Genomic DNA, 24,564 nt, shown 5'->3' with positions numbered 1-24,564 from the left:
ACCCACTCCACGTGCCAGTGTGACGTCACGTAGCAACGGGCGAAAGTTCGGGTCGCTTGAGTGGAACGCCATCGAATCAACACCACCAGAAGTCTACCCTGCGAGCAGTTGGTTTCTCCTACGCTTCCCGGAGAGAGAAACCAATGCGAGCAACTGTTTGATTTTCCATCCAGCATGTGCGAAGTACGTCACACCCCACGTGATGTATTTGACATCACTTCGACGTCTTACATCGAGGGAAATCACTACACAGCAGGCTCGCCCAAACGCGGCCATTACGCACGCGCTGAACGCACGCGCAAGCCCCAAAATAAGTTTACTAACTTGTTTTATCAGTTCAAATTTAATTTGTTCGTCCTTGGCGCTGGACGGCGGCTCACTCAAAGAAACTAACTGTTGCTCGCAGTGGTTTCTCTCTGGAAGTGTAGGAGATACCAACTGCTCGCAGGGTTACAAAACGATCTCGATATATGTTTGAATAAAAGGGATGAAGAAGGATGCGTTCTGTTGGAATACTCTGTAAGTAAGAGATGTCCTCTTACATTCAGATGTGAATATCCTTGTCCAGTCAAATGAAGAAACGTGAGCTTCCTTTTGCTTTTTGTTTTTATTCGTTTGACACATTAATTGTATCAACTATGTGCATAAAAATAGGAAAATCTAAAAAAACATTGCCAATTTGTCAAAAAAATGCTTTCAAAGATTGCAGCCAAATCAGACCATTAATCAATCTCGAACTGAGACGTCTCACATGATCTGCAAGAATTGTTTTCCTGCAAAAAATATAAGTGAAAATGGGTCGAACAGCATGTCATGCAGCGAATATAAAACGGGTGTCCGCTGCAGAAATTTTTCTCTAATGGTTGACCACAGCCGAGAGAATAGTAGGTAAGAAAGGAAATCTTTGCAACCCATAATTACTTTCAACTTATTTTTAGATTTCGCACTACTCGTGGAAGTTATTTTTTACACCTCATAACCTCGCGGTGGCCTCAATCCTATGGCCTCTAGTCGGACCAATCAGGATGCGTTCCTTAAATGACAAGCCCGGTGTCTCCCCGTGTATGGGGGGTTCGCTCCCTTAACTCATAATTATAAATAATGATAATCTTCATAACATGGCCCCATTCTTGGTATTTTCTGCATCTTTTGATCATTTAAGAAATTGGCAGTGCTTAAATTATTCAATTCGTGGTAACGGATCTAACTCTAACACTTTCGTTCGACAGCAATGTGATCGCCGTCATTTAAATCTTCCACTCTCACTTCTTTGATTCTAGATCTGAACATATTTCGCTCTTTAAGAATCGATTGAGTTAGTTATGACCGGGTGAGATTTTCCACACTGTACACGCAAGGTAGTCTCCTTGGCCCTCTCTCCTCCGCAGAGGTTCGGTTATCGGTAAGGTGATCGGCTTTGATCGGCTGTGATCGGTAAGGCGTCAGGATGCGGCCGCTGTACAAGGTGAGTGCAGGCGCATGAAACGAGATCGATTGGGCGGGCGAACGAGGCTCTCCCGGTTCCTCTCTCGTTAACTCACTTTTTTCGCTCGCGTATACATCGCTCAGCGGATTCATCTGTATGAGCCTCTGGGGAGGAGAGAGTCCTTGGCCTGCGTAGCAGTTTGGAGGCAAGTACTTAAATATGGAACGCTGGAATGCTGGAACGGTGGAACAGTTGAAAGGTGGAATACTTAAACACGGAAACGCCGGAAAAGTTCACCTCATGGTCCTTCTCATCACGTGAAATGAATGGCTTGGTACAGAGTACATCATTTTCACTGATTTTGGTAATACTCTTACGCCTGAGAACGCAGCAATACGTTTCCCCAAATCAATAAACCCAGTATCGTGAAGCAATTCAGATGAACTGAATGTTTACTCTTACAAATTTCACCACTCGGAAAATTATGATAATATTCCCGCCATTTGGATAATTATAAAAAGTTATTACTGGGCAACCGAACAACAAAAGAACAATAACAACAGAAATAGTTTATTTGCACCAAACCACGTAAAACGTAAACAGAGGTAACATTGGTAAATGCCCCCTGGAAAATAACGAAAAAGCTAATCTAGCTAGGAGGCAGAATAAAGAATTTATACGTAAGTGGTATAGGAGTTGGCGGTACGAAATCAGTTTTACAAAACTGATCTCATGCCAAGCCAACTCTATTCTACTTATCATTTAATGGAAAAATTTCATGGAATAGTAATTTTTCAAACTAATGTGGATTCAAAGCTAAGCTTTTGTTAAAATATACATTTTCAATTTTATGGTTTTATATTAGAATTTTCGAACTACATGTTTCTCATAATTGAAGTGCGTTGAAATATTTCTTTCTAAACAAGAACCAGGGCAACAAAGCAGAAGCACCGGATCCTGGTGAAGGACCTTATCAGCAATTTAAATAGTTGAAAAGCTGAAAAGAGCAAGGCTGATATAACGGTTATTTTGACTTGCTGGTCCAGCATCTTAGCATATTCAGAAAGAGGTGCAGAAGATGTAGCTTCGACATTTTCACCCGATTTGGCTTCACTTACCGAATAATCAATTTTACAAAGGTTTTATTTGGAGATATGGAATTAATTATGCAGCCCGCTGTGGTACACCAATATGGCGACCGGAAGTTATGTGGCGTCACGTGAAACCGAACTAGACACTGCACAAAGAAACCAACCTCGTTCCCAGGGTCTACTCCGCTTTCAAGCCGAGTAGACCCTGGGAACGACGTTGCAAAGAAACACTGCATTGAAACCACGCAAACACCTCATCTAGCTTGAACGAAGAAATTAAAATTCGCAAACACCTCAACTAGCTTGAATGAAAAAATTAAAATTCGCAACCTTACCTTTCAAAACAGATATTCCCCAAGCAGTTGCTTTCTTGGTGCTTTTAGGAATTGCATCATCAATAAGATAATCAATATCTGCATCTGACAAATCGTCAAACTTTGAGTCAGCCGAAGCCATTGTGTCTAATGACAGTGGTGTGTTGAATATTACACCACGATAACGACGTCAAGGAGGATGTTTCGTCTCAACCCAGTATCACATAGTACAAATCAGCCAATCAGAAAATCGGAATTCGTACTCCAGTGCGTTTATTAAACAGTACGGGAAAAATTCTCTATAAAAAATAGGCACCCAGGAAATGAAAAATAAGACGGTTTTGAGAAGCCGTTGATTGGCGGGTGTAATGTGGGGTTCGGCCTTACTAACGAACCAGGTATTAATCCTTTTTTCTCACCGAGCAATAACTGCACCTTACATCGATAATTAGTTTTCCAAATACAAGAAGAGTTTCTTTTTAACAAAAAGAGATGAACATATTTTTTTTCACTCAGTTAAACTGGTGTAATTAAAACACCACCGAGAAGACGTATTTGCTCTAATAGGCCCAACTGGCACGCGATTGTTTGTCATTCCTTACAATTCATTGTTTTTGTCAAGGGGACTTTATCTAGAGCATCACATCTCGATTTATATCCAATTTTATGCAATTGGTTTCGTGATACAGCCAGTTAGCTCAAACCACAATTCAATATTCTACGAATGGTTTTAGGCCAGCATTCCATGTTTCAATTTTAACTCGATGAGTGTTGCCAAAATTCGCCTCCATTCATGGGATGTTTGAACAGGGATGACACATTGGCGGTTGTTTATCCGAGAAAACGGATATGTCCCGTCATGTTCGTCTTGGTAGCGTTATAAGGAGAGGTAGCCCATCTTAATATATGACAAACTTTGTTTAAATGGTGATTAGAAAAGTTTGCAACCTACGCAAATTGGCAATGTTTGTCTGGCATTAAAGGTAATGGATGAAATGAAAAACCGAGGTCTGAGAACAGAAGAAAGAAGAGTCCGCTTATTTCATCAAGGCAAACCAACGATATAATGACTAATATTTCTCATTCAGGATTTTCAGGGGACATAAAAGACCCCAAATGGATTGGGATCCTGGAAGCCGTAATTTTGACCTTTATAATGATGCTGGCCATCCTTGGAAACTTACTCGTCATAGCTGTGATCTACCGTCGACAAGAGCTTCGTCGGACAGAGACTCATATCTTTATGGTCAACTTGAGTATCACAGACATTTCTGTGGCACTGCTGTGCATGCCTTTCTCCATCATAACAGCTGTAACTCAAGAATGGGTTTTCAGCTATGCGCTGTGTCAGTTAAACGGTTTTTTGAATGTCTTCTTCCTGTTGACGTCTATTCTGACCCTCACAGCGATAAGCATTCAAAAGTATGTCGGCGTAGTTCAGTCAACAAAGCGAAAAATCTTCACGAGAAAGAAAACCATCTTGGCTGTGGGGTGGGTTTGGTTTCAGGCTTTTATGACAGCGCTCACTCCGATTCTTGGTTGGAATAGCTACGAATACATTCCCGGCCGCACGCAATGTTCAGTTAAAGTTCCTCGAGATAATGAAGTCCCTGAACTGGCAAACTGCTTGTTTATTATCGTTTGTGGCTTTGTAATCCCACTGGGGATAATGAACTTTTCTTACCTGAAGATCTTTCAAACCGTTAAGATTCACACAAGGCGAGTCCGAAGTCATTCATTCTCGTGCAAAGAGAAGTCGGCTTTCTTGAACGAAAGGCGAATAACCATTACGTTATTTATCATTTTAGCTGTTTTTCTGGCATGTTGGACACCTTTTTCTGTTCTTACGATGTACGCAACTGTTGTCGGAAAAGAACTACCCAAGCATTTCGCAGTCGGGGCTTATTGGCTCGGTTTTTTAAACTCGGCAATGAATCCTATAATCTATGCTTTACGGACGACCGAGTTTCGCAGTGGCTATAGGCAAATCATCGGGATAATTCTGCCATGTTTCTTTTCCAGGGTCGAGTGTGGGGACCTTGATTCTGCAGCCACCCTTCGTAGCCGAAAGAGCTTCCGGAGTGAAGTTCAAATGTCGTTGAGACAACGAGGTCAAACGCTTCGAGAAAGTGATAATATTAAGGAGAACGATGGGCATTCCACGGGAATCCAGTGCGAAAATGGGCAAGAACAAAAAGACGCGATTTCATTTATGGTGCGTATGGAAAATAGGAACACAATGCTTGAGTCATCAAATGAAAGTTTACACAGTGGACGCAAAATCGAAGACAAGAATAATGGAGACATGCTCGAAGAAAAGGAATTTATCAAGGGAGGAAAGATTAACAAAAAAAGAGAGGTTTTGGGTTACGAAAAGAAACAGGGAAAGGCAAAATTTGCTGAGAAAGTAAACGGAAAACTGTTCTCTGATGACAACGGCAATTCACAAGGACACTTGTCTCCTAGAAAACAATCATTCAGGTCCTCGTATTCAAGGAGTTTTTCCGGAACAGATATGAAAGTTCTCAAAGGTTTCCCGAAAAACAGAGGAAAAAGTACGTCCTTTTTTAGTCGCAACAACGAAGAATTGAAGGCTAAAGATAGGCTTCCTCGATCCAAAAGTGATGGTAGCCGAGCAGTCAAAACTTTGACAGAACAAAGCGGTACCTCTTGCTCAAATGTTTACTCTACAAGACAAACTTCCAAGCCTTGGTTACAGGAAAATTCATTTCATCCGAAGAAAATATCGTCCATAGAGATTCTTGAGATAACTGAAAATCCGTAGGATCTTGAAAAGTCTTTAATAAACTCTCTTGTTTCCGGCTGTGTTTGACAAAACTAAAAGAATCTCAAAGCATTAGATATCTGTAGCACAAATGAAAATTATTAAGGATACTTAGCTTTGATTTGAAATACTCAAAATCTAAGTCGTATGGAAGACTTTTTAAAACTCATGTGGATCTCACGATCAGCGAACATATTCCTAAGTGAAGAAACAACATTTCGATTCACTAATACTCGTCACGACTTCGAAAAATTGGTATTCTTTGTCACATGTCAGAAAATTTCAGTGTTTCTTTGTTGAAATTTCGCATAAGAAATTGCCACAACAGTCTTCTTGTTAAGCACAAAGTACATAAATTGAACCGCTTTCACTGTAGAGTAAACAAACATTGCTATTAAATCAGTTTTAAATGCTCTATTTCTAGCAGCCGCAAATTTGCTTTTGGCAAGCTAATAACTGCTTTGTAAGCTTTCACACTGGTATGACATCGGTTGTCTTTGATTAAAGGTTTAAGTGTGGTTGCTTAATAGAAAGATAATTGTTCCTCGTTCTGGAAGCAAACAGATTATACCTGGGCTTGGCTTTCAGAACAATGAATCAAAATAAGCTTTAAAATGCCGCGTTTCTCACGCAACGCGGGAAATTTTTTCATTCTGTCCCACGAGAGTCCCGCATCCCGCTTCCGTGCGATTAGTACTGCGTGACGAGGAACTAATCGGAAACTTACTGGAAGAGCCTTTCAGAAAATTTTAACTAAAAGAACAATTTGGTTTCCGGTTATAAGCTGCAGTTTGTATTACCGAACCAATCAAATTTTTTGAAGAAAGCAATGGAGTCGACTGTCCTATTTTAATGGCATCTTTACTGCGGGGTCACCCATCATATCCGAAACGTGTGGGGAAATTAGGCATGAAAAATTCAATTGAATCCCAAAGTTGAAATTGAGACTGTAAACCAGAAAAACGCACAGAAAAAATTGTGCATTTTCTAAATTTGAGTAGCACCATAACAAACGACAAAAAAATCTTCCCTGAGACAATTTGCGATTTTAGAATTGAGATTTTGAGGGTTAGCCAGAAAGGCTCTTTTTGTGAGTCAGTACGCAGCTATTATAACGGCTCTCGGGATTGGTTCAGAAAGCAACTCGCCTTTGTCACACGGCGGCCATATTGTCCCGGGAGACCAAAAAGGCTTTGTTTTACCACGTCAAGCTTCGCAGTGGAAACCATGGGGGTGAGGCTTGGCGTGGTAAAACAAAGCTTTTTTGGTCTCCCGGGACAATATGGCCACCGTGTGACAAGGGCGAATGGACACAAAGAACGATACAAAAGAAACAATGGAGCCTAACTCTAAAAATAATAAAGCTGCGTCCTAAAGGGATCCAATGAAATTAGAGGTTGTAAAGAGCTGCGTCCTATCTTTTTGTGGTTCTTTCACTTCGTTGTGACACATGCGCAGAGGCTTGGATTTTTTTTTTAATTTTCAGCATTATCGAACCCAATCCTCTTTGGAATACCTTTTCAAAATTTTGGCCAACATTTGAGCTCCTTCTTCGTATTTTGGGCCAGGTGGAGCACCGTTTTGTCTTCAAGAACATTTTTCAGCAATCCGGGAATTTTGATATCACCGTGAAATTGACTAATTGGAATACTAAACGTTACAAGTTTGAAATAAGCCTGGGTGTTGCCGGCGTTTGATGTAAAGCAATTTGAAACCATGATATCAGTCTTCAATATCTATATTGCTCAAGAATTTTTTTGCTCGAAGAAACATCGGTTCTTTACTTCTATGATCATTTCTAAATAACGGAGAGCAATTCTTTGGTTTCCATTTTTTAGCCACTTTTAACCCCGATGTTTTTGAAAATTCGAGCGCTCTTTGAATACTTTTTGCCTTTTATGAATTCCGTTTTTAGCCACCGCAATCGGGAAAGGCATGCATTTCTGGGCGGAGCAAACCCGTTCGATAAATTAAAATTCAGCTTGGCAGCGAGGCATAGAGGACACAAACAAAGGAAACTGAATGAACATGTTTATTCCTTTCTTTCGTTTGTGTCCTCTAAGCCTCATTATCGAGCTGAATTTTAATATATCGAAAGTGCTCTGTAGCAATTGCCTATGAGGACAGTTTGGACCATAAAGGAGATTGGGACTACCATGTATCCAATAGAAACTCAAGAAAGGATGTACTGACAATTTCCCGAAAAGCTCGTCTACCTTCTTGGCTTCATCGTAGCTCATATAAACAGCCATTAAGTACGTGACAATTTCGTTCTTTTAAAAACTCATGTTTTCAAGTATGTAATTTAATTAAAATTCATTAGCAATAAGACTATAAGAAACTTTCAATCCTAAAAAATACAGACGTTTTGACATTAGGCTATTCTCCTTCAAGTTTATCCTGTCGATTCAATTTTCGACCCCTCCATCGTCAAAAATCGAGAAAAGAGGTTTTGCACGGCAGCCATCTTGCATGGCAGGAACAATAGATTCTTTTTCCTATGGGAACAAATGTTCTTTCTAATGCAAAACATTTTCATTGTTCCTGCCTTGCAACATGGCTGCCGTGCAAAACCTCTGTAGTCACGGATAACGTAAAAGAAAAAAACAAGTTCTTCTGGTTCAATTTTTTTTAGCAGCGCGCAGTATCACGCTAAGAATTCGTTCAATGTACCTCTTTAGCTTGTACGTTCACACCACGTGATGTTCCCAAGGGAATTTTCCTTTTGTTTTTTCATAAGTTACGCATACATATGCACGTGCATAAGACGACATTTGAAAGAAACTGTTCCCTAAAGTAACATCACGTGGTCTGAAATGGGAAAACAAAACGTACAAGCTAGAGGTCCATTTGGAAGCCGATACAAAACAAAGCACCTCAAATGTGATTTGGCTTCAATGGAGGGATACTACAATCATTAAATATTCTTTGTTGGGCACCCCGCCAAAATCACTCAAATTGGGAATAGTACAATACCCAAGATTTATCCTTCTCTTTCAGACAAAGTTACTCTTTGGTCATCTCGCAAGGGATTATTTCCCTGTTCAAACCAAAATTATTGTTTAACGACGTTGCCCAAGCTGTTGTTTTGAATTAAATAAAACTAGACTAAAATTGTTGTTAAAAGCATTTTGTCTTCGGCGATATAATCTGGAGCGCGATGTAAAGGGCTGACGTGGGAGCTCTTGTTAACCGACAGAAACAACGACTTAAATAGAAGCCGCCGAAATAGCAAATAAAAGACGGCTTACGAGAGCTCCAGCAGTACCTCAGCTCCCACTACGCGAACATTGTGTCAGGATGCACCTCTACAACTAGCCTGCTTGCAGGAAAAACCTTAAATAATAATGACCACAAGCAGGAGCCTGCCACAAGCAGGTTTTCTGAGCCCGCGAGACTGAGCACCCACAGCAAACCATTGTTTTAACGAAATCCGCTGGTCAGCAACCTGGTTCTGGTCATTGCTGTCTAAGGTCTCCCCGCTTGCAGGCGGTAATTTGTATTTTGGTCGCCATATTGGACGGGCGAAAGTCGAAAGATCTGGGACGAGCGGGGAATGTCGTACTCTCTTCCTCCCCCCCCTCCCCCCTACCCCGTCGTTTTGGCCACCCGGCCCAGAACTATCCCCAACTCTTCCAATATGGCGTCTGATAAGTGATTCGCGGCAACAACAATGAATTCCAATGAATAAAATTTCTAAAATTGCGTTGGTTGGAATAGACAATTGGATTCTATAAACGAGTAAAAAAACCATACATAGATACATAGACAGAAGGCAAGTTCTACCCCATTGTCTTAGCATAGGCAATTTATATTTTCATGTGTTTTAAGTGTATCCGTGAATCGAAAGCAGGCCAGCAGGATATTATTGCTGTACACAGCACAAACGGGTCTTAGAATTTGAGTTTATGCATTGTACAAAATTGTCCCGTGCGGAAATTCAGACGAGCCCGAAACTCACATAAATATTATCACGGTAATGTTTTGGACATGTCTTCAGTCCATAGCTGCACTTTTGTCAACAACTTTATACCAGGTGGATAAAAAGTAAGCTTTAAACTATTTGAAGACATTATTTTTCTGAATTTCCTACGGTACCTCAGCCTGGTCACGAAGGTGCCGATGTCACGTATTAGGAAGCAATGGACTCTTCGAAATTTCCAAGACCATTTGCTAAAATACAAAAGACGTATTTTGACTTTTTTAAACGCAGATGAACTTAAGGTCAAGTCGCAAGAAGACGAAGCCGATGAACTTTTCACAACTTACTACGTGTGGTGTTTTTCTTTTAGGATTTGATACGTTTGATAAGTGATTCGCGGCATACTCGATAAGTGATTCTCGGCATACTCGCTGCCGACCTTTTACAAAAGAGCGCCTTTTATTTTGTATAAACCAGCGGTCCTGGTGAATTCGAAACTTGGCATGTAAACAACCTTAACAAAGTTCGTTTTCTAACAAATGGCATCCCGAGAGCTCCACCTTTTGATTCAGTCTAGCTGTAATCGTCGATCTCTCGGGTGTTCAAGGGGATTCCAGGGTCCAAGATACCCCGGCCGTATCAAGGGTTTGGCCAAAGGCGCCAGGGGAAAAAGAATCATCATTTTTTACTCGCTTTTGTACTTGGAAAACAGCCATTTTTGTGAATCGCGGCCGTCGCATGGGTTCATAAGAGCATACTGTGATCCAGCTTCTCCTCTGTCAAGACACTGGGCTGTACTTGAATGCTTGATAATTCCCTAGACAGAGAAATAAAAATGACAATAAGCTTCCCGAGTCCAAGGGCACTCTCATTTCCTTTGTCAGAACTGGGCGACCAGACCCATCAGTTTTCAAAGAAAATGCCACAATTTGAATCAACACTTGCATGATAATTCTTCGCATTCTTCTGGAAGAGTATTATATATGTCATCCTCGAAGAGTGTAGTTCTTCAAAATGCCCGGTCTCGTCCGTCAGTTCTGTCAAATGGAAAGTGTCTTAAATCTGTAGTGCGCCGAATTTTGCAAAGATGGCAAATGACCCATCTGTGACAATTTAAGCCCTATATATCCGATTACATTTTTTGAAATTTTAGTTAACAAGTCTGAATTCTCTTTCGGCAAAGATTGTATGGCCATATTGGCGCTTTTGCCAACTTATAATTTGGCACTTTTTGATGGCGACAGTTACTAAACAAGACGCTTCCTACAAACAAATCCGTACGTTTCATGCGACAAAATATGGACAACGGCCTCAGCGAAGATTGCTCTATACGCTCGGTCCGCAGAAAAACGACCGAGAGCTAATATTCCTCAGTACGGCTCTCGCGCTCGGGTAGGAAGAGGTTACTAACATTCAATTTTCCTGATACAAACAATTTTTTGAAAAATAATTTCGAACAAATTTCTTTGCAAACATTATTGCCTTCGGTTTAAGCTTACTCTGTAGTAAGAGTGAGGATTCCCTTTAAGGACGTTCGCGCTAATTGTTTGTGCGCAACGTTACTGCGCAGGTAACGCGACTGTAGTATGTCACGCATTACTTCGAGCATTAGTGAAGTTGAGGTTTTAAGACCTTTGCAAAAACCGTGGACGATAAGTCTTGCTCAGCGTTGGATCAGAGAAGATCGTGATCAGTCAAAATTGATTTAAAATATTTATGAAAGTCAAGTAGACTACTGCAAGACTGATATTTGCGAGGTTTTATCAGTCGTACACTAGCCGAGTCTACTTGACTTTCGTACATATTTTTCAAGCATCAGTTAAAATAACATGGCGACAAAAACGCCGAGGAAAAAATTCCAGGCCAGCAAAAGAATGGCACATTTATTTCCGAATTATCATGAAACTTCAAGTGAAGCGAGCGGGAGGATGGAAAAGCTCTGGAAAAGGTAACCGATCGAGTAGACTAGTACTAGTGGCTGAAAGTTTGGAAAACTCGAGGACGAACCGTTGCGTAAATTTAATGAAGCTGTTTCTTTTTAATGTTTTATTACCCTACGAACTAAAGTTCAAAGTGAATGCATGTTTTTTAAGTTCTTTTCCTTTACTTTCGTGAAAATTGAGCAGTATTTTCGCCCTCGTCCGCTTGAATAGTGCGGACGTGCGTGGAAACAATCAGCGTTTAAATTTCGCAAAAAACACACTCCAGAGGATGAGCATGACGGCAATGAAGAGATATTATACAAAACACCAACCAAATGAAAATGACCCCTGCTTAAAACTTCGTTGCTATGCTCGAGAAAGGTTTTTTTTTCGGTAAAAACCTTTCATCTCTTCAACGATCGATCGTCTCTTGGGTTCCAGTCCTTCACCGACAGGTCACGCAAAAGCGTGACAAACGAAATTTTCCAAGAGCTTTGCAAAATCACATCGATTTTACTCGTTCAGATCATCGGTGACCCCTAGTTTTTTAATCATTAATCACTTACTTTACTTACTATCTACAAAATGTGATGAAATGAAAAAATTCTCACCGTAAGAAGTTCTCTTTTTTTAACATTTTCTTTCCTCGTGCCATCGAATTCCGGTAGTGGTTGCAACGGATAGAGCATACGAAAACGCTCGTCGAGGATGAACTCTACTGTTTACCACATCCCAAGCGGCATACAATTATCTAAAAATCTCACTCCTAAAAACCTATGCACGGAAACTTTCACTCCAACAGTTTATTTTTATGATTTTCGATGGATGAGCAGATGAGGCTACATCTCGCTATTATGACCGATTTCTCGAAATTAAGGCATTTTTCCACTGCCATTTTCTCCGAAACAAAGTCGGTGACCCCCATTTTTTTTTTCATTTTTGGAGTAAGTACTTTATGCCCTAACTCTAGGCAAGAAATGAAGAAAATCTCACCGTAGGAAGATTTTAGCGCGAACGTCCTTAAGATCTTCAAACGGCGAGGAATTCACGTTTTTCAAACCTTTTCGACATTACACAAGTTCGTTCAACTTCTACATCTAACCGAACAACACAGGAAACGAACTACGAGGAACGGTATTGAAGCTCGGAAAGAAAATTAAAATTCGTTTTTTCGTGCTGACGTTTTCCGTGCAAAGCAAGTTTTGTTCATACACGAAAATTCAAAACGCACGAGCGAAACCACTGTTATGCGAATTAAATGCTACTTTTTTGTGTTCGTCGCGTTTTCTTCGACTTCACCGTCTTAGAACATTTTAAGGTCCTTTACATAACAAAAGACTTAGCAATCATATTGTTACTAAAACATTTCGACATATGACCATACTCACTGATTTTTTATCGTGTTCCCATTGTTGGTTGCCACCCATTCCGTGGCACTTGAGTATTTCCACAGGGGCGCCAGGATACGATTTAGACACATCCAAGCAGTTCTCTTCCTCGAATATTATCTCCCCTTTTGAGGACAAAATCAACATCTGAAAAGATAAACACAGATAACAGAGTACATTCTGGTTTTCAGACAGAGGCTGAAATAAAATCCGAGAAGTTCTCAACACTGTGCGAACCCTTAAGTTTAACAAACGAAAACCTAGAGTAACTAATTCCAGTCACGACAAATGATCTGTCAAAAAAGCCAATCAGATTTTAAGGCGACTACACGATGCCGCAACTTAGCGCGCGAAAGGGCAGGCGAACAAGTCCCAATTTGTTTCGGGCATCGGTTTTGCAATCGATTGGGGACGAACATGGCGCGAGATTTCTTCGGGTAAAGACCAAAAAAAGACGTAGCAACTCGGAGCTTTTCTTTCACAATTTCTCCCTTGTTGAAGAAACACCTATCAGCTACAGCTATTACCGTCTTCAGCTTTTGTTCAGAAAGTTCTCATCGACAGTGATGGCAAGGAAGAGTACGATATACATGTAACGCCACTTTGTTTCGTAATTAATTTTTCTCTCATGATCAAAGTGGAGAATCCAGAGAACAAATGGAAAAATGGCCGCCAATAAAGTATTCATTCATCTTTGAGCTAATCAGACTCACTAGCCTCGTTGACGTGAGTAAACTTGAAGACGGTTTTAGTTGTAAACAAGGTACATGTAAGTGAGGCCGACTACATTAGTTGCCATTCGGCCTATAAGCTTACAACAATTTGTTAATTATCATAAATAAATAAATTAATTAACTAATTATTTTCAGATTATCAAATTTCTTATCGATAATCTGAAACGTAAATTTGCCAATCGTTATAATTCCCGCTCATACCTGATTCCCGCCTTGGCCGTGGCAGATATAAAGTCCCATACGAGCTGAATGTTCAGGTTTGGCTCCAAGCGAATCCAAACAATAACCACTGGCAGGGTTACGGACCTAAACAACGAGAAGAAAGGGCAAACATAGGTACCTCGTCGCTAAAATTGCCAAAGAGAATTTGCATACATAAAGGAATGAAGATCCTTAGCATTTGGTAGGAATTTACGAGGTGAAGCACAGTTAGTAACTATGGGTGAAGCATAAAAGATAAGGATCATGACTGACAAAGGGGGGATTCCCAGGGTCCCTTCAACCTCCTTCTCAAAGCGAGTGCGAAACGCCAAATTTTATCGATGGTAATTAGTTTCATTTTTCACATGAATGAAAAAAAAAACCGAAATAAGAAATAAGGAGGGACCAAGACGAAGGAACGAACAAAGGACGGAAGGAAGAAGCATTTTACACGGAGACTTACCTCACCACTTGCAGGAGGATTCAGTTCAGGCATCTGTACATCCGGGAACACGTTCTCTATGTACCACTTAAAGTTCTTACACCCCAATCTTTTCCTTAGAGCTACTCTCTCACTGATATCACCATATTCCATGTTTCGTGCCTGCGGCTTCTTGTTATAGTATAATTCTTTGTATTCGTCCATCCAGACTTCGGCCAGGCGATTGAAGTTCTTGCTTAGTGTTTTGTCCACTCCATCCGGGAATTTATAAGGACTTGTGTACTTCCGGAACACGTGACCAACGCGTGAGCAGGGAAGGATTTCGAGGCGACCACCGCACATCCACACCTGTTGAACAAGCAAGAAAAGGTAGTGACACTTAAAGCGGTTTTCGATTGAGTGTCGGAAGTAATTATTGAATTGCTTTGGTTTTATGATTAATTCACTCAGTGATTGGTTCAAAGTTCTCGCACCACTTTTTCAACCAATCAGAAGTCAAACCAAAACCAATCGTGGTTCGCGCGTACACATTTTCCCGCGATTTGTGTCGGCTACCTGTAATAACTTCGAGTTTTGATTGGTTTACCGGATTGTGTCCGTCCTTTTTGATTGGCCAAAGAAATTACTTTGGTTTTGGTTTTACGACACTCGATTGAAACTCGCTCTAACATGCATGTAAGACCATTTCATTATGCCTGCCTCGATCTCCGGCAGAGATCTTGGCTTAGTAATACAGAATGTTAGAATCGACAACGGAGTGTGAGTTCGAGTACGAGTTCTTGAATTTGATTACTGGGTATCCATATTGCGCAGCCTGGCGTGCTCAACTCGTCCCGGCAAGTTGGTCTGCGACGACTTTACATCGAAAAGTCGCAGCGGAAAGTACGAGTTTGTCAAAAGGAAATTGCACTTGCTTTTCGCCGTTTACTGTAAAGGACTTCCACTACAAAAAGTGGAAACACCAGCAACTAATTCAAAACTGGCGCCGAAATGTGAACTTCATCCCGTAATAGTATTTTCTGAAGACTAGAACTCGTATTCTACGCTTACCTAAATAAATAGAGCACCACTTCGAGAACGAGGCCAAGTTGTACTTATTCTCGAACTCGCACTCGTTGCCGATACGAACATTCTCTACCACAACGTCTCGGTTTCTCTTGTGAACACATCAAACCAGTTTCTAAAAAAACGTTTCTTAGAACCAGGTATAATTAGCAATGCCTGCCTTTTGCGGCTTTGTACCGTGGTAACTGGGTTGACATTCAAGACAAAAATTCCTTTGAACCATTTGTGTACGGTACACAAACACTGATTACTAGAACTCTAGAGTACTCAGTTCCCCAAACCAAGTCCCTACATCATTGCCGCTTAAGCGCCCAAACGCTTCGTTTGTGGGATGCGAACAGACGTTAGCATGCACCGAACGACCTTAGGTAACCACTATCCTCCTTTTGGCTTCACTTTTTCTGGTGAAGTCGACAAATAAAATAATGCAGCCAAGCAAGACTTTTTCTTTTAATTTTGTGTGCCTTTTTTCCGCCCTAAGTTCTTCACGTCGATTGTTATCATTTCTTTTTGTTTGTCAACTTACCCTAAAGGAAAGCTCGAGATTCTCTCCGCCCCAGATATCCATTTCTTCGTCGTAAGAACCAATATCAAAGAAATACTCTCTGTGAATGGAAAATAATCCACCAGCCATGGTTGGGGTTCTGTAGGAAAAAAAATGGAACATTGACCTTTGAGTGGAGAGGCCAACTTTTGGTTTGGTTTTAAAGACCACATCACCTAAAAAAAACTAAAGGACTATTTGTAACGACGATGAATAAGTCATGGTGAACTTCAGCCAAGCGAACATATGAAACGATGAGAATCTTAAAATTGTACGAGACTCAGTATGTCACTTCATTGCTTGTAAATAGTTCGTTTTATTAATTGACCGAAATAATTTCGCTCCCTGAAAACGAACTACATTTGCCAAAACGTTTTAGCCATGGTTCTATAAAACGGCTTCCCTTGTAGGCTCATTAAGAAAGACCAGGAGACCAAGATTAGGTGCGAACAACTCCCACATTAAGCCTATGTCAAGGCATTTTCACAGACCGATCTATTTTAAGACTACCGTTTCCGCAAAAAACCGAAGGCAGTTCCGGTTCGGTGACGCTATGACGTGAAGTTAGTTGTCGTGATTGGTGATTGGTCTCCTGCGAGAGTCTCATAGGTGAGAAATTCCATCTAAACATGAATCGGTCTGTGAAAATGCCATGACAGCGATATGGGGTTGTTGTTCGCGCCATGTCACCAGAGAGCTTTAGATTCTAGGACGAGAACGACTACGAGTGCGAAATTTTCTCATAGAACAACAGTGAGCGCGCGCAAACCAGCGTCATTTTGGCGGCAAAAACGTGACACCGTCGTCATTTTAGTACGAGGTTTTGCAAAAAAATATTATGTCGGCGTGTCAAAACAAGTCAAAAACACGGAAGCAGTTTTGGCATTTTTCGATCAGCAAAAAGGCCCAGATAACAGCAATAAGTATAACTGAGCAACCTATACTGCAAACAAAGAGTAAGATTAATCGTACTGGTTATAAATTGTTTAAGTATTTTCGCAAAAAACTGCCAGTCAAAACGCGTACTCGTTCTCGTCCTCGTTCTAGAATCTAAAGGTCCCTGTTGACTCCTGGGAGATCTGAATAGCCTAAATTTCCTGGCTTCTCTTTCTTTATTGCTTAAGTAACGTGATCTAAATTTAACGTGTGTAAAATTCACTCATTTGTGTTGCTCTGCATGGTGTTTTGCTATTAAAAAATGGAAATAAAGAAGAAAGTTTATTATTTCTCACCTTATTGGGTCGTTGTGATCTTTTCTAAGCTTCTGTTCCTCTGGAGGAATTCCTTTCCATTTGAAAAACAAATCCCAGCCGAATCCACCCCTCTGGTCAGCATTAGCTGAGCCCTGGTAAGCAAACGTGTCTGCGTTTAACACCTCAATAGCTGGACATACGACATAGGACCGCGATGCTGCTATTCGCGCCAAAAGAGGCTCCGCCCAACCAGCGGTCGCCTCGCAATGGGAATCTAGGAACGTTAGTACTTCCCCTTTGGCCGCATGGGCGCCTTTTAAACGCGCCCGCACGAGCCCCTCGCGTTTAGCGTTCCTTATTACTGTGACTTTGCTCATTGTTGCTACGTGATCGTCCAATGGTTTTCCAAGTCTTTCTGCAAACAAGAAAGCAGAACCAATTTTAACCCGTGAATGCACGAGCAAAATAAAGGAGGCTTTAGAGTGTTTAAGCGACAACGACAACGCTAACACCGCGCACAAAACAAATGATAGGGATTTCACGATCTACGACGGCGACGTCGACGCCAACGTAACTTCAAAACTTCAATATAACTTTGCATTATTGTTAATGTTTCGCGATTAGTCATGTCGTTCACGTCGTACAACGTGGGCGAAGTATCCTGAAATGTGGGCGAAGTGTCCTACAAACAAATTTCGTACGAGCGGTTACGGGGAAAATAAGAGAAGGAAAGATGCACATCCGCATGCTCACGTTGTGGTCAAAACCTCAAATTTGGTGATTTCAAGTCATTGTTATGCAGAGTACCACTTACATACCACTCCCCATAGGGGCTTTTAGGGGCCAATGAAACACAATCACGACAGAACAACACATTCAACAACAACTATTAAGAATCCCAACTGGCCGGAGGCAAACCAGTTGGCTATTTACAAGTGCAGCTGAGAAGTTGAACCAGGGACTACCGGGAGTATAATTTTATCATAGTTCAATGAGTGGTCAGAACGGGTCTTGAACCCGGGATCCCCGGATCTCAAGGCAAGCGTCCCGGCTAATCACTAGGCCGCACTGTATCCACACGAGACGGGACTAGACGAAACGTGACAGGACCAGTTCATCAAAGCGAAAACATACTGTAATGGTCTACTTTATGACTGAAATAGGAATTTCAAACGGATCTGGCTTCAGAGTCCCGCGCTAGGAGGGTGTTAAGGTCATTGTTTTACCTTAATTGAAACAACCCAAACCTTTACAAATATGCTAACCTTAGGTTCAAACATTATCTAAAGCATATTGTTTAGGCCTAACGCTAGCATTAATAAGGGTTTGGGTTGTTTTCAGCTATGGTGAAACAATGACCTGAAACCTGCAGTTTTGGCACCCTCCATCGTTCACTCACCGTCTTCACTGAAGTCATCCACAACAATAACTCCACTTAACAGGTCAGGAGGTGTCCTGTTAATAACGCTGTGGATCGTACGAAGGAGGACAGACAGTCTCTCCTTATGAAAACAGATAATAACAGTGGTGGTTGGGAGCTTGGTTGGGTAGGTCTCGTGTTTGGCCTTACAACTGCAAAAAAGGAAGAGATAGTGAAACTAAGTCTTCTTAAGGACATGCACCGGTGGCTCAGTTGGTTGAGCACCGGGCTGCCATACGGGAGGTTGTGAGTTCGACTCCGGCCGGACCAACACTCAGGGTCTTTAACACAGCGAGGAGAAAGTGCTGCCTTTGTAATTACATCCGCAAATGGTTAAGACTTTCAAGTCTTCTCGGATAAGGACTATAAACCGTAGGCCCCGTCTCACAAATATCTTCCATGTTCATTGGTTCCCTGTTTCCCTGTGGGACATTAAAAAACCCACACACTATTTGAGAAGAGTAGGGGATGAAGTTCCCGGTGTTGTGGCTGTCCTTCGTGAGTATATGGATGGGTGGGTATAGCAGGGAGAATAGCTGCCAAAACTTCAACCTGCTCAAACAAATAAACAACAAACACACAAACAATTCAAAGGTTGTGAATAACTTTTCCAAATGGTCTGGATAGCACAAGTGTTACTAATATTTTTAAAAATATAACCACACTTTTTGAGTTTATGGAACACGCTTCGATGTTTCAAACATCATCTTCAGCCATAGCTCAACAATCAAGTTGATCATGTCAGTCTACAGTGTACATGTAGCATTACACTTTTAAACTTTTACCGTTATTTCAGTTGTATTTTCTATGATATTGTTGGTTAGTTTGAATTTTACCTACAGTACTTGTAACGAACATTAATTTTAATCTACAAAGAATCATTGTGTTGATAGTTATTTTTATATACGAATTATCTTGTAAAAATTTTATTGTTACACTCACTATAGACCACTTTCATAAATGGCGACCAACTTTACATTCTTTTGTATTTATGTTAATTAGACCTACTGCCCTCGTTTTGAAACAAATATTCTTTTGAAATTTGCTCGTCGTAGCGAGGTTAGTAGGGCTTATTAGCATTAAAACAAAAGAATAATTTATTTGGCCTCCATTATGAAAGACGTCTATGGCTGAAGATAATGTTTGAAACATCTAAACATGTTCCTTAAACTCAAAAGTGTGGTTGTATTTTTAAAAATGATTCAAAGGTATTTTTGCCCCAGTTTATGATTATGTGGGAAATGTACATGTAGATCTTAACAAGTGTTATTGAAACCAAAAAAGAAAATTGGGGGTAACCACACATTTTTCAAAGATAATTCATGAGCAGTATTTGTAAATAGCTTTCAAATACGGTTACCCCCAATTTCCTTTTTGGATACCAATAGTACTTACTAAGATCTACTTTTTCTGCATAATCTCCAATCTGTTTTGAGTCAGTTGTTTCAATAAGTACAGTACCGACAGCCGGCGTTAAAGTGTCTGGTACTGTACTTCACTCTGAGAGGCCAGCTACTTTCTTTATTCAAACTAAAGTTACCAAAGACAGATTTTTCAAACAAATTCATTTTGACAATGGCAACAGTCAATTACTCAACTTAATTAAATCAGCTGCCAACTTTAAATTGAATTGAAACCCTGTTTGAGCATAAATAAAGTGACCCTATGTACACATAAGTACATGTTTGTACATGTACTGAAACCAAACAAATGTTCTGTTTTTATTCTTGTTGTATCCATAAACATGTAGATCTCATAACCCTGCTAGTAACTTTAAAAACATACATGTACAGCATAACTGCACAAAACAGTACTAAGGGCTACAGTGTATAATTATCAGTACACACATAATATTGCTTTCTCTCGGGCCAGAAGCTAAACAATATTGCTTTTCAAATTAGTAAATTTTGTCATCCAACTCTAATTTATTTTGACACAGTAACAAAATTATCTAATCATAACATGAGACATGCACACAGCATGCCTTCCAATCAAAATATAAATGACTGTTGTTTTTCTTACATTAAAAGTTGACAATTTATTACAAAGCTACTGAACCAAAAAAGGCAAAACAAAGTGAACTGTATGCAAGCATCGTTGTTACAATAAGTCATCAAATCTCAGCTATGGCATTTAAAAATGTTCCTAACTCCGACCAAGTAGATTAGAAATTACTTGTACCACCCTTGAGGACAAGTTTATGAGATCAACATGTGGTTAACCCCACTCTTATAAAATATTAACCACTTAAAAGCTTCAGGACAGCAGAGATAAAAGAAAACTAAGATTACACACAGAGAGAGGTAAAAATATAAGATCTTGAGAGACTGAAAATTATAAATATGACTACCTTATTTTTGACCTTTCCAAATACCGGTAGCTACAGTGTACATGTACATGAAGGAAGTTAATATCAAGATTTAAAACCAACAAAAAACAAAACAAATCTGAAGTGCATAATTATATAGAAAGACATTTTTTTTTTAATCACACCATAAAGAGGTTAGGGTTACAACTATAGCAATACTTGGAAATTGGTAAATGTACGATGATGTTATAATTAAATTAGTATTTACTGATTTAAAAAAAAAAAAATAATAATAATAATAATAATTATTATTATTATAATTCAGAATAGTGCCATTTGATTACCACATTGTGCTTCAGCTACTTTTGCTAGCCACATAAACAATAAACAGCAAAAATAAATTAAGCGATTTTTGTCAGTTGTAGTTCAATGAGAACACACTGAAAAATATTTTTTCTCGACTAACACTCTACTGGTAAATAATGATAATAATTACACTACAGGATAAAAAAAATTCTATATTATTTCCTTTTTTAATATCATGTCTACAGCATAATGTGGAACATGGCTAACCTCCAGAATACCCACCCTGGCACTTATTATTTTGTATAGTCCTGAATAGCGTGTGTTGTTATCAGCCTCATTTGTTTTAACCCATTTACGAGTAAAATCGTCTGAGCGGTTCAGGCTGGTTTGGGTGTCAAAGAGTTAAATGATTCCTCAAAACTTAAAGGAAGAAAAAATTAATAATAGAAGCTGAGTATTCTGAAGGCACTCCTACCGGTACATGTAGGATTTTGTCTTTCCTTGCAAAAACTTAATATGAATGCAAAAACAGCAATTTCCTACAACTTTCAAATTAAATAGAAAGCTATTTAAACTACCAAGTACATGTACTCTATGGTATATCTTCACTTAGTGAACTTAGCCAAGGATCTACATTGTAGCAATCAGTAATAGAGAGCTGAACCAAGGACAATAATTAATGATGGCTAAGAGAGCATATTCTAAAAATATGAATTCCTATTGTTGTAATAATTTCCCGATTACCCCATGTCGTTCAACTTGGAAGGTGTGTATCAACATTCCAAGATTAAAGGTTGTTAATCAATGGTGGGTAATCTGCGAGCAGAGGCCCTTCGATCTCCTAGGCCAGTTGGGAAGAGGAAGGGACCTCTACCAGCTGCATAAACTCTCTTTGATTTGCTGCTTAGGGCATTGTGCTTAACTTTGTACTGTAAGTCACTTGACACTGACCATCTTGCAACAAGACAAAAAATATTTTGATAGGAGCTCCCTAATTTGTTGCACGATTACACTGTATCTTTTATCCAACAATTCTGCCTAGGAGACAGATGGGGTGCTTACTATTTTACACAGAATTTTTGGTGAGAAATACCGGTACTGGATATTCCCTACAAATGGAATGAGCCGTCCCATTTGAGTCCATAATTTTCTGAATGCTGCAAGAGCCTGGGTACAAATAAATGTGGCGGCCAAAGCCCGCCAAGTGAAGTGATGTAATTGTCGCATCGAAGTCTGGTTCTAGTGGTGCAAACAAATGGTACAGAAAATCCCGGTCGTTTCAGCAAAAGTGGAAAAATAACACAACCTTCAAAGGTTTTCTTTTTTTCAGGAAAACTTCTGTTGGTGTCAACCGTTCCATTTGTTTTCTCACCAGAAGCCCTGGATTTTTTTGACAAAGTGGTAAGCGCTTATGGTCTACTGATATGACAGGGAAACTCGTGTTTTAGACGAGAACCTGGAGAACCAGATAATTCCATCTGAATCAAGATTGAAAACACTTTTTTACCAGGAATCGTTTAATACAAAGACTGTACCAGCCCTTTCCTGCACACATGCAAGAACTTCACTCCAGAAGATTGGTATTGGTTTTCACTGAAAGCAAGGCTAGATGATGGTCAGTTACATTTAAATTTAATGCACATTCAATCAGGAAAGTCGAAGCAACTGGCAGAAATCCCTCATGCAGAGCCCTAATGTGTTTGTTCATTTGACCTACTGTTTTATGGCGTTTTCGTAGCTGTCATCCTCGTCCTTACTCAGGCTCCCTAATTATAGCCTGACAACTGGCTATATTCTTCTTTATTTGCTCAGCAGAGCTTCAAGCTAATCCAGCCAGGCCAACCACACCCTGGCAAAGACAGACTACAACATTGGAAACTCCATTTCCTACTCTTTGCAAACAGTGTTTGTGGGTTCCTTAAGGTACCATAGTGTTGTGAGCTAGGGCCTACATTGTACCCGAAGGTTTAAAACTCCAACCATTTGCAGATCTAATTATGATAAAGGCAGCGCTTTTTTCGTAGTTATTCACAGACCCCGGGTGTTGTTCCCCAAGGGTTCGAACCTGCAACCTTGGGCACTGAGACACTCAACCACCTGAGCAAAAAGTATTAAATTTCAAAGCTGAAGATTCTGCATATAAAGAGAAGATATCGTTGACGTCATCTATTGTCATTAATGTGCCAACCAGAGCCTCATTGGCAGACAAAACAAAGGTTCTTTTGTTCCTGTGGTTGGCAAATTTGAATAACAAAAGCAATGTTTGTAAACAGATATCTTCACTATAGCAAGTTCGCATTCAAAGCTAATTGAAATTCCAAATTTAAAGATCCACTTACCCGTCACTTCTGACATCCTTCAACGTCCTGTCTAAAGAAATCTTATCACTCAACACCCAATTAAAAGAGTGATCGCCAAATCGCTCTTCCGAAAGCTTTTTATCTTCATCAGATGTCAAATACGCCGCTTCGCCGTTCTCTCCTAGCCCACCGGGGTTTGTCCTTTTAGCTAGGCTCGCATCATAAACCGTCCTCGGTCTGGAGCCTTCATCGTTAGTTGATATTACACCATTCAATACCGCTTTCGCCGCCTTTGATAACATTCCATCGTTATCTTCAAGATCAGGCTTCAAAGAGTCTTTTCCCATGGATATTTAATGTGCTTTTCAACCGGTCGTAAAGGGTTGACACCGGCGCCTTGCATGTAGTGGTGGTCTTTGTCCGTAACTAGAGGAGCATTGAGCATTGTTAACGATTCTCGCGTTACTTCACTGTTAAACATGAGAACCAGCACGGTGACGGAGAACCAGAACGTCGAAGTGATGACGATTATGTTGAAGATTTTTCTCGAGGACATGATTGTGGACAACTAGTCTTGCTTGTTTAAACAGTATTTAAATGCCACGTAAGAAAAATGCAATGCTTTACCAATGTTTGGAATTGATTTCAATTCAGAAGTGAAGAGGAGCCACGCTTCAACAATTGCGCTCACTCCGGAATCCAGCGCGATGAACACCGTCCCAAATCTACTTGTTTAGAAGCTATTGGGGTGACGCCTAGCCACACAAATGGACTGTTTTAGCGAGAAAGCATGATCTAAAGTTTAAATCGCTGACACAAAGACCTAGCTCTGCAGCTCTGTAAACATACACGCAGAGCTCGCACGAACCGGAAAATGCATCACACCATTTCATGTCACACTGACGCCAAAAATGAAATACGTGGTTTACGTATCACAGAGTGTACACAGAAAGATTTTTTTTTTAAATTGAAAATCAGCGTACTTTATGATTATTTTTATCCCAATTAGTGGAAAATTCAACTGCCGTAAGGATGATATGTAAAATGACCATTGTCTTCAAACTGAGTTTTGAAATTTGTTTTGTTTTTGTTCCTTTCACAAAAGCAGTTTTAATTATTCATTATTGTTCATATCCTCTCTAAGCGACGAGAGAAATGGAATCAATCGAGACTTGTTTCAGCTCTAAGCCTAGCCTAAGAGCA

The 24,564-nt window shown here is 40.1% G+C and overlaps 1 protein-coding gene and 1 pseudogene across 1 annotated transcript; one reads left to right on the top strand and one right to left on the bottom strand.

Moving 5' to 3' along the window:
* The first annotated feature begins 2,963 nt into the window (after positions 1-2,963).
* On the top strand, positions 2,964-6,143 carry LOC138013154 (uncharacterized). Its single transcript, XM_068860157.1, has 2 exons — positions 2,964-4,322; positions 4,854-6,143. The coding sequence occupies exons 1-2, from the start codon at positions 3,898-3,900 to the stop codon at positions 5,614-5,616; spliced, it is 1,188 nt and encodes a 395-aa protein (XP_068716258.1). The 5' UTR covers positions 2,964-3,897; the 3' UTR covers positions 5,617-6,143.
* A 3,944-nt stretch (positions 6,144-10,087) lies between these two features.
* On the bottom strand, positions 10,088-24,055 carry LOC138012570 (polypeptide N-acetylgalactosaminyltransferase 13-like; annotated as a pseudogene).
* Positions 24,056-24,564: the final 509 nt, after the last annotated feature.

Source organism: Montipora foliosa, chromosome 8 (assembly GCF_036669935.1).
Source record: "Montipora foliosa isolate CH-2021 chromosome 8, ASM3666993v2, whole genome shotgun sequence".
Lineage (NCBI taxonomy): Eukaryota > Metazoa > Cnidaria > Anthozoa > Scleractinia > Acroporidae > Montipora > Montipora foliosa.
Note: the sequence above shows the minus strand (reverse complement) of the source record. Positions and strands in the feature narration are given on the sequence as shown.

Excerpts from the sequence above, each read along its gene's own strand:
- LOC138013154 (XM_068860157.1), top strand. The coding sequence starts at position 3,898 with ATGACTAATATTTCTCATTCAGGATTTTCAGGGGACATAAAAGACCCC. Across the intron at positions 4,323-4,853 it reads AAAACCATCTTGGCTGTGGG|GGTCGAGTGTGGGGACCTTG; the intron begins GTGGGTTTGGTT and ends TTTCTTTTCCAG.